At 39.9% G+C, this 16,506-nt stretch overlaps 1 protein-coding gene across 7 annotated transcripts in view; it reads left to right on the top strand.

Moving 5' to 3' along the window:
- clec16a (C-type lectin domain containing 16A) overlaps positions 1-16,506 on the top strand; it is a 53,972-nt gene that overhangs the window by 6,595 nt on the left and 30,871 nt on the right. For 5 of the 7 annotated variants that reach the window (XM_069181039.1, XM_015360417.2, XM_069181044.1 and 2 more), the window contains 8 exons: positions 327-450; positions 1,658-1,832; positions 1,993-2,067; positions 3,194-3,244; positions 3,630-3,743; positions 13,855-14,080; positions 14,767-14,890; positions 15,682-15,782. In XM_069181039.1, coding sequence (XP_069037140.1) covers positions 327-450; positions 1,658-1,832; positions 1,993-2,067; positions 3,194-3,244; positions 3,630-3,743; positions 13,855-14,080; positions 14,767-14,890; positions 15,682-15,782 — 990 coding nt within the window. The remainder of the gene's footprint in view (positions 1-326; positions 451-1,657; positions 1,833-1,992; positions 2,068-3,193; positions 3,245-3,629; positions 3,744-13,854; positions 14,081-14,766; positions 14,891-15,681; positions 15,783-16,506) is intronic. The other 2 variants (XM_069181040.1, XM_015360420.2) reach the window with 1 other exon arrangement.

Genomic DNA, 16,506 nt, shown 5'->3' with positions numbered 1-16,506 from the left:
AGTCTCTGCCTGCCACTGGATACACTGATCCTGTTTCCAGCCTGCCAGCGTCCGCTTTGTAGTTTGATGTGTCCAGCCTCATGTTTATATCTCGTCATTTTCGTGCAACCCAGCATGAGGTTTAGTGATTGCAGAATAGAACGTCCCCTAAATTCCTGAAAAACACCCGTAGATTTAGCTAGTGTCATTACCGAGTCCTTGTGGCAAACTCGAGCAGATTTTTAGTTTTCTTAATCAAGCCCTAAATCTCTGTTTGCTGCAATCTGTGCTCGTTGTGGACTGGTTAAAGACGCTGTGTGTAACTGGATTATTGTTCCTCTGCCCAGTGGATAATCAGCACATGCTTCACTACATCCGAGACAAGACCGCGGTCCCCTACTTCTCCAACCTGGTGTGGTTCATTGGCAGCCATGTGATCGAGCTGGACAAGTGTGTGCAGACCGATGAAGAGTAAGAAAATAAACCTAGATGGGCCCAGTGGCTTCCTTTCATTTATAACCTTTGTCCTCTTCATATAATCTCTCAAAACTCCAGATTGTACTGTTGGACTGATAAGAACAGCATAAGTGCAGTTTTGGGTGTCACCTCTAGCCAGCAGCCATATCACCCTGCAACTCACAACTGGCAACCCACTGACGCTAAGCAGGTGTGAGCCTGGTCAGTACCTGGCTGGGAGACCTCCTGGGAAAAACTAAGGTTGTTGCTGGAAGAGGCGTTAATGGGGCCAGTTAGTGATCTGTGTGGGTCCTAATGTCCCCAGTGTAGTGACGGGGATACTGTACTGTAAACAGGCGCCGTCCTTCAGATGAGACATAAAACCGAGGTCCTGACTCTCTGTGGTCATTAAAAATCCCAGGGCGTTTCTCGAAAAGAGTAGGGGTGTACCTCGGCATCCTGGCCAAATTTCCCATCGGCCTTTATCAATCATGGCCTCCTAATAATCCCCATCTATGAACTGGCATCATCACTCTGCTCTGTGGTTAGCGTTCTGGCGCGCTATGGCTGCCGCCGCATCATCCAGGTGGGGCTGCACATTGGTGGTGGTGGAGGGGAGTCCCCATTACCTGTAAAGCACTTGGAGTGGAGTGTCCAGAAAAGCGCTATACAAGTGTAAGCAATTATTATTATTAATTATCTCTTTTTGTTGCTACTAAAGGCAATATTTGCTCATATATCTCTTTAGAGTGGGAACCGAGGATTTTCATGATGCCCACTAGATGTCAGTGTTACCACTGAAATGATTTCTGTTCCCTTTTCAAATTTGGGCAATGGATTGATATGTTATAAAAGAATACTTTGAAAGCAAAGCGTAATACTTTGTTCTTAATGGGTGATTTATTTATCAGTGAAGATGCAGGGCAAGAAACTGAATGGGGAAGGTGATTTTGTTAGCCTTATTTTATTGGTTAGTTGTTCAGTCTGCCAGAAATGCACAGGGAATTTTTGAGTTTTGTTTCACTGCAGTGTGTTTTAAAGACCTGTGTCTATAGGCCAAATCTGAAGAGCAGGCTGGCAGCTGCTGAAGCATTGTGATTATGTCTATCCTTCAGTACATGTGCAGATTTATATTCCTGAATGTATGTTTGCTTATATATGTAATTTATATTGCAAATTGCCTGTTTGCTGGACAGTTCCAAATGACTATTTTTGTCCTCAGGCACAGGAATAGAGGAAAGCTCAGTGACCTTGTAGCGGAGCACCTGGACCACCTACACTATCTTAATGACATCTTGATCATAAACTGCGAGTTCCTGAACGACGTGTTGACAGACCACCTGCTCAACAGACTTTTCCTGCCTCTGTACGTCTACTCGCTGGTTAATCACGAGCAGGTAGGCGACATGGTCTCTTTGCGTGCAAGGCACTTTGATCTTGTTTGATGTGTTTCATTTACGAGAAAAGTTGGGTATACTGCCTGTGTTCCACAGTCTCTGGGTAGCAGAGACGTGACAGAAATGTAATATTATTGTGTGATCATCTCATGGTGTCTAGGCCAAGCCTCTCCCATTGGTATCCAGACACGCCCCCTGTCCTTTTCTTCATCTCTCAACAAAACAGCTCTCACAGGTGAATGCTGGCATTATTTCACACTTGCTTTGTTGGTTTCATTGTTTGGTGCTATGTTCTTCTCCCAACACATCAATTACTTGTAGCTGCTTTTATATATTATTTTTAAAACTTTATACCCCAGGACCTTTCTGAACGTCTAGTCTTTAGTCTTATTTAATACAGTGCAGTAATTCGGTATTCAGAAAGATTTCAGTGTGTGCAGAGGTGCAGAAATAAAATTGCAATACGTGTTGCAAATATGACCCGTTTGCGTTTATTGACTTACATCACATTTAAGATTTGATGTTGATATTAAATTGAATGTACACCACAGCTCATGATATTCGCTTTTCTATATATAACGGGAGTCGTCTGTCAATAGCTGAAAAACCAGAATTTTTTATTGCAATCAATTTACTCTTGATTTATTCGTTTCAGAATTCTGGGGGGTTAAAATTATTTTGTGAATCTCATGGACACAAATATGCCAGTCACTTTTGTGTTGCCAAATTGTTTTACAGGCTTTCCTTGGAATCCTTGTTAAGTCTGTTGATTCGTTATTTAGATTATTTTAAAAATACCGGGGTATAAATTGTTTTAAAATATCTTCAATAGTTTGTCAATGTTGTTCTTTTAGTAGTGTTGGGATCGACCACTCAATTTTTTAACTTTGAACCAGTAATGTAAGAAAGTATAGATATCATTAAGGGTCTTTATGTACAATACTAGGCATTTGAAGCTCAGTTGCACATATTTCCTTTTATTGTATTGAAAGCGTACTGTCTTCAGTGGTGCATGCTTTGCCAGTATTTGTATGTGGCTACAGATGTTTCTGATTTTGTTCAGCTTTCCACCAGCATGAAAATATTTTTTTTTTTAGACAGGTACTTTTATGAACCACAGCATATGGCAACTTGGCAATAGCAATGCAAAAAAGCAGCTGTTAAGACCTTGTAGTGCAGCATAAGTGGGTTTCTGTTTGAGCCGGGGAGGCATCCCAAACGTTATTCCTGGTGTTAAGCTTGGTCATTACAGTCCACTGTGCTGTCAGTGTTTTTGCGCTAAAGCTTAGCTCGCACGACGTGTAGTGAGGAAGAAGGAAAAAAAGACGTGTAAAATGACTTCAGTTCATCTTGTCTTTCAGTCAGAAGATCGAAAGATAAGCCCCCAGGTGTCTCTGTACCTCCTGTCACAGGTACTTTGAAATTTTCATTATTCTTGTTCGTGAAAGTCACTGTCTTTATAGATCTACCCACAATTATGTTTACCTGTCTGAAATGTAATTAAGTGAAAACCCTATATTTACTCCTTTCATGCCCGTGCAGGTCTCAGCTTTAATATAAATAAGCCTCTGTTCATAGCTGTTATACAACTGGAACTAGTGCATAGCCATGGGAATGCCTGTGTTTTAAGTACACTTAAATTATGGGCCTAGCTAAATTGGTCCAGTTCTCATGATGCCCATAATATAATCTAAATATAGTATTAAAGTAACATGACTAACTTTAATATTTTATATTCTCTCTATATTTTTGTAAATATGGATAGACACAAGAAAATGCTACTTATTTGTCTTGTAGGTGTTTCTTATAATACACTACCAACCATTGGTCAGTTCCTTGGCTGATGTCATTCTGAACGGTGATCTGTCAGTGTTCTCGGTCCAAGCAGAGCAAGCTGCGCAAAAGAGCTGTGTGAGTAACTGGATCCCCACAATTCTCTCTTCTCTAATAAAGCTTTCCAAATTAAATGAGCTTTTCTTAATGGCTGAAGGTATTTTCCGAATGCAACTCAGTTGACGTAAAATGTGTGGGTTCTAATCAGCTACTGACTGGTCAGCAAGTTACTGCTGTTTAAATGCAAGCAGTCATGTTCTGTGGATTATATGTGATTTGTGTTCAAGGATGTCAATTTGTTGTACTTTGTAACATTATTTTGATGATGCAAATGCAATTCAAAATGAAAAAATGTAATCTCATTATTTCAGGTGGGTAGCTGCGTCAGCATGCGTAGGCTGCAAAGGAACAAGTAATAGGTTTATTCCGTGCTGGGAAAAAAAAAAGAAAGAAAATACGTTTTCAACGTTTGAGCTCACACCTGAAGAAGGCTCCACGGCCGAAATGTTGTTTTCTTTCTTCTTTTTTCAGCATGGAATAAACCTATTAGTTAATCTTATTATTGTTTGACCCACTATATATGGAGTCAACTATGAGTTTAATTCAATCTCAATTATTAGGCAGTGGAGTATACAGTATACGCTTATATACAAAGTATTGGAAACGGTAGTGACCAGAAATAAACGAAACAATAAACAAATAACTGTATTTTGTGTTCGATTCTAGTTATCTTTCAATTGTACAACTCAAAAATAAATTGGGAGATAATGCACTTTAATTATACTTAATTCTGCAGAAGGCAGCTGTTAACAGCATTGAAATCAAATCTTTTCTACTATATGCTTACCATTGATTTTTTTTTTTACGGACCCTTTTTGCGAATATTTCTTTAGATAGCTTACAATGGGTTTTCCAGACATCTTCATGACAGCAATGACACAAATGTATTTTGATTGCTTCTATGTCTGCAAATTACATATTCAAATGGAGATCAAGAACAGCTTATCGAATTCAGAGTCACGATGGCCCGGAGCATTTCCTGGGAAACAATGGGTGCAAGGCCGGATACTCCCGGGACAGGATGCCAGTTCATCGCAGGACATGCACAGACGTGCACACAATCACACCACGGCAAATTTGATTAAGAATTTGATGTATGAACATAGACAGGCTTCTGTAAAATGATTATTAGAGATCATTTTGCATGCATGAGTTCTCCACAAGATGTGGACAGACAGATCAACACTAGAACAAAGCCCCCCTTTAGTACATAACTAGAGAATCATCTGAAACAGTTTTAGAAAAGAGTTCAGGCCAACCTAACTATATTAACTTACTGTTTTTTTTCTCCTTTTCATTAGCTTAAATGGATTCATAGGAAAAGTTTTAGTTCATATTGACAGATTAATGTTTGTTAGTAAAATATTTTAAAACATTTTCATTATTATTGTTTTTAGTAGTAGTTATTTTTCTTGAGAGAATGAATCACTATTGAAATGTTAAATTAATTAATTCAAAATACTTAAGTGGTTTCAAGCGCTTTGTGAAGCTCCTTTTGCTTGTAGCATTGCAGAAATCAGACTGGATTCTAAATTGAGTTTTATAGGGGAAAATATCCCTCATCATTAGTCTGTATTTCCCCTAAGAAGGCTAGGTGTCACTAAAGACTAAAGTGTAAAGTTTGGAAATGTGTGAGTGCTGTGGGTTTATAGGAGGGAGCCTGGCTCGGTGATACTCAAGTGTGACGATTTACTAACGAGAAAGTTCTCTCTCTCCTTCATTGTGCATATAGGCTACAGGTCACTGCTAGCCCTCTTGTTGTTCTGTCAGTACTCTGTTAAGCAACAGAACCAACAGGCTGCACAAGAGACCTGTTCTTAAGGGCTGTCAGATTTTGAATGACTTCCCTGAACTTTTATTTTAGTCTTTTTTTCATCTTTTTTTCTACAAATTCAGACAAAGGCACTTTATTTACCTTAGAATGTTTTTTTTTACCAATAAGACATCTAAAAGAGTTAGAAATGTATTTATTTAAATCAGTTTAATTTTTCAAGCTGTGTGTTTTCTGACATTTTCACTGGTGATGTGAGCAGTTGCGTTTAGACAAATACTTCTTTGAAGTGACAATCAGCCCAGACAGTGTGAAGGACTCAGTACAGTATGTGGGAGTTTGTGAAAGCTGTGGGTTGGTTGTTATAGACATGTTTCTTTGTTTTTCTTGTTTTTTTTTTCAGCAGGCAGTTGATTTTTATTTTGTTAGACCTATTCCCTAAATTACTTTAAATCCGAATTAACACAAACTTTAAAACATGGATTTGAGATTGAAATGGGACACTAAACTTTACTGCCCCCTACTGGAATGTACAATTATTTTGCAGGTGAAAATAACAGCTTTCCTGCCTTTTCACTTTTTCAGTGTCATCATAACCTCTCTCACCAGATTTCCAGTAAGAAAGTTGCGAAAGAATTGTTCTGTGATAGAAGAACTTCTTCACGTTATTTGTGAGACTTTGAGAACTTGTCTTAGATTGCAGGAGTCATGTTTATTAGTGACCACACATGTATGAAATTGACTCTTCTCCTTGGGCAGATGTATCTCTAACAAGGATGTCACTGGGTTCTTGTATGTTTTCAGTGATTTATCACTGCAACATGTTATTCTAAAGTATACAGATATGCTCTTCTGCGTGGTGCATTGATTTGACCAACACGGTATCTGTGTTCTCTTTGTTTGAACGCAAGATGAAGGTGTTTGTAGTCAGGGTTGCTAATTAAAGTAGAAGCACGTGGCAATGTGTTTCTGAGAAACTGTATCCCCTCTGCTTATTGTAAATGCCGAGCTCAGCTGTGTATGGTATGGCGTGAAACAGGCTTTCTTCCTTTTTCTATTGCAGCTGCTCCTACAGAAGTTCTGCTTCTTAGTCCAATTATATGTAGTTTGATTCTAGGTATAGGTTCGTTTCCTTTTTTTCATTTCCTTTTGATCGGTACTTCAGTTGAATCCTTTTTGTTTGCTTTTTTTCTGTCTTCTTCAGTGAAACACCAGTACTCGGTAGGGGTGGGGAAATATGTAGTTAGTGGATAACTATGATAACTATTGTTAAGAGGTTCAGTACCGCAGACATCTCAACTTGTGATGCTTCATAAGCAACAGTGTCCAAGATGATGTCATTGGGAACTCTTAAGGAGAGGACATCAGCAGCACAAGGCAACAGTGGCTGGAACTGCAAAAAGGATAATGATATCCGTTTATTTCAAATTGCAAAGCCAGACAGGCGAGCAACTGCTGATCAGCTGACGGCAAAGTTCTCAAAAGAGAGCTCCATGGTGCAGAACACCATAGCCAGGTTGCAGTGCACAAACTGCTCATCATACCTACAGTAGCAGTGCACATTTGTGAGTCCAGTGGTGCGAAGAGCAGAAGCACTTGGCCACCAAGCAGTGGAAAGACGTGGTACGTTCAGATGAATCTTCCTTCACCACGTTCTCGACAAGCAGGCAATGGCAAGCGTGCCAACCTAAAGAACTCTGCTGGCCTCCGAGTGCCAACAGTGAAGAGTTCTGGTGGTCCCAAAATGTTGTGGAAAGCATTTTTCCTGGCATAGACAGGGTGCACTCATTTCCTTAGAAGGCCATGCCAGTTCAGCTTAATGGTATTGAGTTCTTCACCCTTTGTTACAGCATGTCTTTCATGCCCGGAGGTGTAATGGCCCCATCCACAGAGCACAGTGCACAAATCACTCATCACACCTGATAATGGCATCACATCTGATACCAATCCGACTAGGGTATTTCTCTCTGTGGAGTTCTCTGATAGGATAGTGTTTCCATCCACAAGAGTAAGTGGTTCGTTAAACCACGGGGCAAAACACACTGATGTTATCCATATTTTATGGCCATTTCAGTCTCAAGGTCTGAATCCAATCAAGCATTTATGAGATATTCTGGAATGACATCTGAGACCACGTTGTGTATGTTTAGACAGACAGGGGTTGATTGACCTCATGGAAGAATGGTTCTGTATCCCTGTTGTAGAATTAGAGACGCTGGTAGATTGTATTAAGTTAATTTACATTGGTGTTTCCATTTTGTTTATCATAAGGATGTAGTTCAGGTGGCCCGTCAAGGAAGGTATATGTGGACGTACACGATTTTTTTAAAGCCTTCAACGTGTTTTGTCAACATCTGGGCTTTATTTCATCAGTACTGGCGCACATATTTCATGTAGCAACGTGCAGAATTGTTCTCTGAAACACTTTTGTTTGAAATTATAGTAGTTGATAATGACAGAATTCCAGTTCATAATGAGTTACAGATGCCAAAGAAAAATCAAACCAGACCAGAAAGGAATGCAGACGTAAGAATATATCTTGAGTGCTAGTGATACATGCGGCGATTACTACACTGTAGTAAGGCCTAGCTTTTTGCTGAAAGGAGAACACGTTGTGCTTGAAAATGGCTTTTTCGTGGAATCAAGCTGATGCTGTGTTTCCAGCTCCTATCCTTTCCGAGTTCATTGCGTTCAAGCTGTTTACACTTATGATCATTACAGTTTTCCTTTACTTCTTATAAGAGGAACTGAAAGTCAAAGTGGGAGCTTTCCTCCATGTTGAGTTTTTTCAAGTATTAATACTAATTTTCCCCAATGAGTGGAGTTTATGGAATGAAATGCTCTTTTTACCATGTAATCGGACAATATCTGAAATGTTGAAAGTGTAGAATAATTGGGTGCAAATGAAAATGTAGAATAATTAAATGTAGAAAATGTATTCCTTTAAATAAAGATAAAGGCAGGTACTGTAGGGAGTGATGTGATAGTAAAAGTGTCTATCCTTGTATCTAAAAGGAGAGGATCTTCTGTGGCTCAGGAGGCAAGCCTTTTGATATTATGGAGATGTTTTAGAGGACACATTTCTTATAAAACGTCATAGTGTGCTTTGCTAGTTTATTTTTGACTTTTGTTGTGCACCAGATTTCCACTTTGACAAACTTTTAACATTGCTGCCTTGCAAAGACACATTAGCTGAAGAGCTGTTGACCCCCGTATTCAGTACATTGCTGCTTGTGTCCTATCATTTTTTTTTATTTTAAGGATTCTTCCTCTTGTTGTACGTGTGCAAGCAGGGAGTTTTATTTAACTCTGGCTAAACTATGGTTTCCATTTCCTTCCAGAAAGGCAGGGGATTGGCAGTTGTTTCCTGTCAAGTGCAGATGTGGTATAATAATACCTGCAGCGGGTTTGTCAGTCTTTTAACCTACTTTCTCTTTCCCGTAACAGCTGAGAAGCTTGCGGATGTCGCTGTGTTTTACCAGCAGAGTGCACACACACTTAAACCAGATAGCTCTTCTCTGATATCAAAGCAAACGCTATATCATCAGGTATATTCTGGTTGAGGTGACAGAATTAGTGCAAGCTGACATGAGCGTGCAAGATGTTAGGTTATTTTATGTAGAAAAATGAATGTTTTTCATTTAGTCTTTGCTGAACTCTAGTTTCTCAGTCATTCTTAATTTATGAGAATGTAGCAGGTCTAAGTCGTTTGTGCTGTAAATGTTTTTAGTCATGGGAGTAGAAATCAGAATGATGCATATTTTGCTCCTCGGTTTTGTTGTAATATTTCAGCTGAGCTTGCTCTTGCTTCCTGATCCACCTGAATTATATTATACCCCGATCCATCAGAATTAATCTGATTGTGAATTCTGCTTCTAATGATCCTGAGGAGCAGGTCTGCTGACAGTGAAAAGTCTCCATTGTGTCCAGGGTTTGTACAGAACTTTCATTCCCGATTCCAGAAAGGGAATAAATCATTTGTTTGAATGCTTTTCTTCAACAGTTTCCTTTCTTTTTTTAAAAAATGTTTTGTGGTCTCGCTGCTTCTAGATAGACTTACTGTATGGGAGGCTGCAGGAGGCGTGACTAGTAACCAGATAATTAGCTGTGGTGGTGATAAATATATGCCTGTATGTATAGCAAAGTTATTTTGGGCTTAAGATATTTGTTAATTTCCCCTCTTTCCCACTTAAGTGCTAAAGCTAAGCATTTTGTTTTTCAAGAAAGTGGAGTGGGCAGGTGGTCCATATCTGTCTTGACCGCAATTGCCCATTTCTCTGAATATAGGAGGAGACGAAACAGGGGCATGGATTTAATTGTAGGCATTGCATGGTTTGGCTTATTCATGTGCTCGTAATTAGTTTATTTTAAGTTCTCGGAAGGTAGCGCAATCTGAGATCAGAAAATCAGAAATGCTGTAGATAAGACAGGCATTTGATATGTCAAGCTCCATTTGTCCTGTCGTTTGGTTTCTCTGTACACCCACTACTAGTTGTTTTTGAAACAAACTTCCGCAGATCTGAAATTTACCGACCCCACCCCCCCAGGAAGGGACAATTTTAAATAGCTAATCAGTGGAAATTGGAGAGAGCTAAACTCTTGTGAGCAAAGGAAAAGCATGCAAACACCATACAGCTGTGTCCCCAGGTGTCGGCAGTGAGCCTGAGCTGTAAGTCAGTAGCACAGACCACCATGTTGATGTGCTGCCCATTCTTGAGGAGGGGACCTGTGTGCATGTTGGAGTTCAGTGTGAGAATCAGGGTGAATTTTGTTTCTCGGACAGGATGGTGTAGTTGGCTCGTTGACGCAGCGCCTGAGCTCATGGTTTTTCATGGGGTCATGGGGTTTTCTCTGTTGGCTACACTGATGTGATGCGGACCTTCTGTTATACAGAAACCTCAAGATTCTGTTCTATGTTTTATTTATTTGGAATCCAGATGGTGGCAGCGTGGGGGTTAGTGTGCTGTAAAGGTCCCAGAAGTGCATTAAAAAAAAAACAGAAACCAGACTTACTTTCACTCATATCTGTTATCCAGGGGGATAGCATCATTTTCTGTTAAGTGTGGTTTATTAGTCTTGTATCGAAGGTTTAAAAATGTTATTTTCGCATGGGAGGGGAGCACAAAAACAACTGCTAATCGGGTTTTATCTTGCACCATCTCCTGCCTTGGCCTATTGCAAAGGTGAGCCCCAGACTGCACCAGGTTATATGTGCCAGTAACACCTCAGCTTGCAGCTCTTTTGCATAAGAGGGAAAGTCTGAAAGAAGTGAAAGCTACTTACAATAACATGACAACAGACAGTACTCCCACACTCTTCTCTACCTGTGGCTTTATTACAACATTATCTCCATTATCTCTTCTCATTGTATAACCATAAGCAATTCCCATGAATTATAATAATTAGATACAGCAAAAATGGGCAGAGTAAAAGGCAGAAGCAGTAAGCGATCGGAGGTTTTGAAAAAAAAAATCTTATTCAGGAACGAGCAGTATTATTTTAACTCTTGAAGTTTGTTTTTGTCCAGAAAATTGTTTTTTTTAATGTTAAACAGCTGTTTGGCGCGTATGTTTAGTGTCGCCATTTCTTCCTCCCACCAGTATTCTTTAGACATCCGAAACAGGCTTTCAGATATTGCCAGTCAAGAATAAATAGTTTGGCCTTCTTTGAGCCTCAGTTATGACCTGCTCATGAATGTAGTCAAACACTAGGCGCAGAAGTGAAGTAATTGCATTTGTATAAGCCTGTTTCCACCAAACCTAACAGCTGACACTGACATTGGTCTCTGCGCCTACAGTTACCAGTGTAATGCTGCTTAAGCAGGCTTAAGTCTGACAGTTAATGATCTGCATCAGTTTAGTCATATTTGAATTCCAGAGGCTCTGTAATATAAATATGAGCCAGGTGACACCATGTTTACCACCGTGAAATTAAAAATTAAATATGGCAGAGAGCACAGTGGAGAGAAACGACACCAGCGGTGGATACAAAATTTTCCACAAGGCAGTGCCCTAAAGCTTTGTCTTGACAGTTTTATGATGTATTCAGGGGGTATGTTGGGTTCTGGCACTCCCTTTTGAGTCTCAGCTGACTTAAGGTTGGTTTGTCGGTTTGCGTTTGTAGTGATGTTGGGGCGTCTCTGATGTGGTCGCAGTGCAGGGTGGCTCAGTACCATCTGATGCCACTTACACTGCTTCAAGCTGGACCCAAGCCATCCTGAATTAACACGTGACGAAATCCCTGCCATTGTCTTTCCTTTCACTTTTCCAAAACGTTTTAAATGCCGACCACGTTATGTCCAGAGTGCCACCAATATCACCAATATCAAATTGATTATACACGTACCATGCTGGTGGTGATGATTTCTGGAATTGGTCTAAGTTAGATGTTTCATATAGTTACATTAATATTGATTCTCCAAGTATACAAGAAGTAGACATTGATGTTGTAGTAAATGTGTAAATGGTGTGATGTACAGTAGCCTGACCTATGTGCTTTTGACAAGTACATTCTTGCTCGTCTTCTCCCAGCTTGAAGACAAGGATTTATTGCTTTCCATGGCATTTTGCTCAGGCTTTTTTTCCCCAATATGACTAATTCTTTCAGAGAATTTCAATTGTCAGTTTAGTCTTGTTAGATACCTGAATGCATGAACAGCTAATGTACATGCTGTACAAAAACGTGAAAGTGATTAAATCATTTTCTTTAGAAGGTTACTAATGCAGGGTTTGCTCTTTTTGAGGTGCTGACACAAAAATGTGTCTGTTTTTCTGTAGGGATGCATTTTTTTAAAACTAATGAACTATTTCAACATTTCAGCTCGTAGAAAGAAACAGTTTGATTTGAGAAAGATATGTAACTGTACTAAAAATGGCATGGGCCTGCTGTTTGTTGAATTATCACACAGTAGTCATTTCTTCGTGTACTTTTGGAAGAGTGTAGAATCTCTTGGTTGGTTTCTCTGTATTTTGATGTATTGTTGGCAATGGGTTCCTAGAAAGAGTAGCCTTTCAATGAAGAGGAAATCTCTTTGATCAAAGGTGTTGGTATTGTTGTAATTCTGAGAATACTGGAGAGCATGGTGAAGGGACCTGATAAAAAAATGAGTCTTCTGAGAAGAGTGTTTATCTGTTCAGCTTTGGATACGAAATTGATTGTGATCACTATGTATAAGCATGATGGAAATGAAGAAGGATAAGGAGGGTGGAGAGGATATAATCTAGTCAAACCACTGCTCTGTGGGAGAGTTAAACTTGCAGTCCGCTTTTCGGCCACTGAGGCTCCAAGCTGGGATCAGACCTAACAATGCCATTTCCAAATTGATTTAGGATTGGCCATTGTCAAAACGTTTGGCTTTCCTCTGAATATTGTTTCGCCACGTCCTTCAAAACTGCAAAAGTTTTTAAAGGCCCATATCTAATGCTGAAAGCGGTTTTGAAAAGTAACATCTTTTAAAGAATGTTAATCTATATGGAGGTGGAGAAAATAGAGAAACAAAAATTTGAAAGCTTCTAAGTGTTTTGAATAAGAGATGAAGGGAAACTTTCTGATGGAAAGCATCTTGTGTTAAACCCCGAGTGTCTTGCAGCTTGCCTTCTTTTTGCAAGTGGCAATTAGGCTCTTAACCAGGAGCTGCAGGTTATAAAAAAAAAAAATCTTACAGTATGAAATGTATATTTGGGATTGTTTAGCACTTGGTATACTTTCTCAGCAATCAGAAACCGCCATTTCCTCCAACAATTTGGTGGTTTGGCATTCTTTTTAACCATGTCCACATGGATCTAAGGTGGTGCAGTGGAAATGTTAATTGGTTAGTTGGCTTTAAGAGTGAACCGACTTAACACTCTAAATATTTCTAGACTGCATCACTGTGCTCCCTGTAGATACGTTGGAAATCCATATTTAAATCCATACAGTATTTAATTTTTGCAATTCAGAAATAAAAAAAACCTCAAAGCACCATTAGGTTAATTTTGGTCATTTGGCTTATAAAATACTCCTGACCATATTCTAGGTAGTGTACAACAGGATTATGTTGTAGCCTTGCTTATTTACAGTAAGTTAGGTTTTATTAAAGCATGACATGGTTAATTGTACTGTGGGGACATATCAAAATGGACAGTCATTTGAATATGTCTGAAATGACTTTGGTTTGCAAAACTCTATGCTAAGTAATTCTTTTCGGTAGCTGAAATTTGAAGAGTGCAAGTTTTTGCTGTATTTTGTGATTTTTATATTCTGCTGCACGAGAACATGACTGGTTACCCCATCAACAGAGTTTCTTTCACGAGAAAACGGAAATATCATGTAAAAGTGAGCGCCTAAACGACGCTTCATTTGTCTTTCTTGTCCAACAAGTCAAACAGTAGTATCCGCCGTTTCACAAAGCCTGCCGAGAGCTTGGAGCAGTCCTTGGAAATTAATCGACAAAGAGGAAGAAAGAGACTCCAGAAAAGACCCAACTACAAGAATGTAGGCGAGGAAGAGGAGGAAGAGAAAGGTCCCGAGGAAGCACAGGAAGAACCTGATAAAGCTAAAGGCCCTGAGAGTTCAAAGGGCAGCAAGACCAGTGGCGAAACAGAAGGTGAGTAGCACTGTGCTGAATGACCTTCTGCCCCCTGGCCTGCTCTACTGATTATATAAAACGGACTAGATATTCAGTGCTGATGTAACATTAACACTATATGATATTCCTTAGCTTTGTGTTTGATTTTTTTTTCCGGCATAGTGGTTATTTAATTATATAGCTATGTGACCCTCCCCCTCCCAGAAATCAATTCTTCAAAGTGTGGGATGTGAGTGCTTTGGCTAAAGTAGTGTGCAGACCATTCAGTTACTTCAGCTCCTACAAAGTTGCAGGACCTAACAGGAGGCGTGGGGCGTTTTGCCTAGAACCCATTTTACTAAATTCATTTTCTACCCTGAGCTTTAGCTGTCCTGGTTTTCCACTTTTTTATTTATCTTTCTTTTCATACTGTAGTCCTTCAGGACTCTAATAGGGTCCTTTCAGCTCTTTCATTAGCTGCGATTTTAACATTTTTCCCATATACTGAGTAAATATCCATGCAACTAGTTGCTGTGTGAAGGTCTCGGTTCCATGCTGTGCACACTGTGGCTCCAGTGTCCCAGAATAGTCTTTACATAGGTTAAGAAGCTTGAACTAAGAGAGATGAGCTGCAAAATGTTTTGGATAGAGCAAGTCGTGTGTGTCTGATCTGATGTCGCGTGCCCATGAAGAAAAGCAGCTCTTCTTGCGTTGCTCTCTTGCAGAAATTGAAATGGTGGTGATGGAGAAGTGTAACATTTCAGAGATGACGGGGCTGACGGAGCAAAACACAACCGATGAAGAGAAGAGCGCCGCAGCAGCTGCAGGAGCTGACAGCCTGAGGAGCAGGTGATGCTTTAGCAGGGACACACTCATCAGATGGTGGTACACTGGTGCGCACTCATCAGATGGTGGTACACTGGTGCGCACTCATCAGATGGTGGTAACCTGGGCCCTGCACTGACAAACTGCTGCATCGGCTCACCAACACTCACATGCAGCAGGTACTGTGCAGGACCCTGCACTGACACATGAACAAAGAGCAAAAATTGTTCTGCAGTCTGTTTTGATACATCATCACACAGCAGGTGTTGTTGTGGCGCATGCACTTTCACAGAGTCATGCAGAGCAGGTACTAGAGCCCACACTGATGAATAGAGAGCATGTGCTGATCTGGGCCAACACTGGTACACATGTACATTTACAGAATGGAACATCAAAGTCAGGCTCAGAGAGATCTAATGCTGAATCAATTAGTATTTTCCGCCAGTAGGTCAAATTTAAAGCATCGCTTGATGTTGTTTTTTTGGTTGCATTATACCGTTAGAACAGGCTTTATGGGAAAAAAAGGGTCCCTTGTGTTTTTTGCGTACATTCATTTTGTAACCATACTCGAACAGCAGTGAAATTCTTTCATAGTGGTTATCTTAATGAAAATTTCAATCCTCCTGCTACCACCTTCTGTCTTGAGTTGGGGTTTTGTATTTATCCATTTCAAGATAAAATAGCAAATTCCTAGAAATAAAACCAAAGGAAGCTTCTTGAACTTGAATTGCAGGTTATCTCGTCAGACATTAACTCCTCAGTGGAGGTGACCATTGTTTTCTAGGTATGTTTACAGGTATGCCTGTTGTTTCTAGGCCTTTTCTGGACATGGTGTACAATGCGCTGGACTGCACTGCTGATGATTACTACGCTCTCTTTGTCCTGTGTCTGCTTTATGCCATGTCCCACAGCAAAGGTAAAGTGATGTTTAGGCATTGTCTCTTCCTGGAAGAGACAATTAGACGTTCCAGGAAAAGGCAATCAAACGTTTAGTGCACGGCTCACTCTGTGAAACGTTCGATTTGTTGTGTTTGTCTTCGAAGGTCACGGAAATGTGACCTTTTGGCTACTCCAAACTTGTTGGAAACAATTCTCACAGGGTCAGAGTTTACACAGCCCTGTTCTAACCATAAATTGCCTGTTTGTCATAAATATGGAGCTATTTTTTGGAGCGGTTTTATGTTTTTTTTGTGAAAGTGTTTTTCCACAGTGATGTTGGTATAACTTTATTCAGTATCTCTGTCTAGGGATATGAACAATATTTCATCTTCTCCTTAAGTGAACTTATATGCACTCATATGAATACTTTTATTCCTATTATGTACCACTGGGTCCTTGTCCAACCACCTCTCTCATAACTTTACTAACCCATGACATCAACCTGATTTGCGCCCCTGTCCTTACATGAACTCTCTTTATTTGGACACTCTTACTTTAAATGAGCGGTTTCTTACTACTGGGCCAGGAATTTCCTGTTGCTCATTAACCTGTGACATGTTCGTCGAAGATGAAATTTCAGACACTGACGTATCTCATTTCGAAAGTGAGACCTCAGTTGTGTTTTAAGTTGGTTTTGTTCAGGCCTACATTAGAAATGAATGTCACGTCAAGCAAGGAGGACATTATGTGAAGAATATGAG

Source organism: Lepisosteus oculatus, chromosome 19, assembly GCF_040954835.1.
Source record: "Lepisosteus oculatus isolate fLepOcu1 chromosome 19, fLepOcu1.hap2, whole genome shotgun sequence".
NCBI classification, from domain to species: Eukaryota; Metazoa; Chordata; class Actinopteri; order Semionotiformes; family Lepisosteidae; genus Lepisosteus; species Lepisosteus oculatus.
The sequence above is the reverse complement of the archived record's forward strand: the minus strand, read 5'-3'. Positions and strand labels throughout refer to the sequence as shown.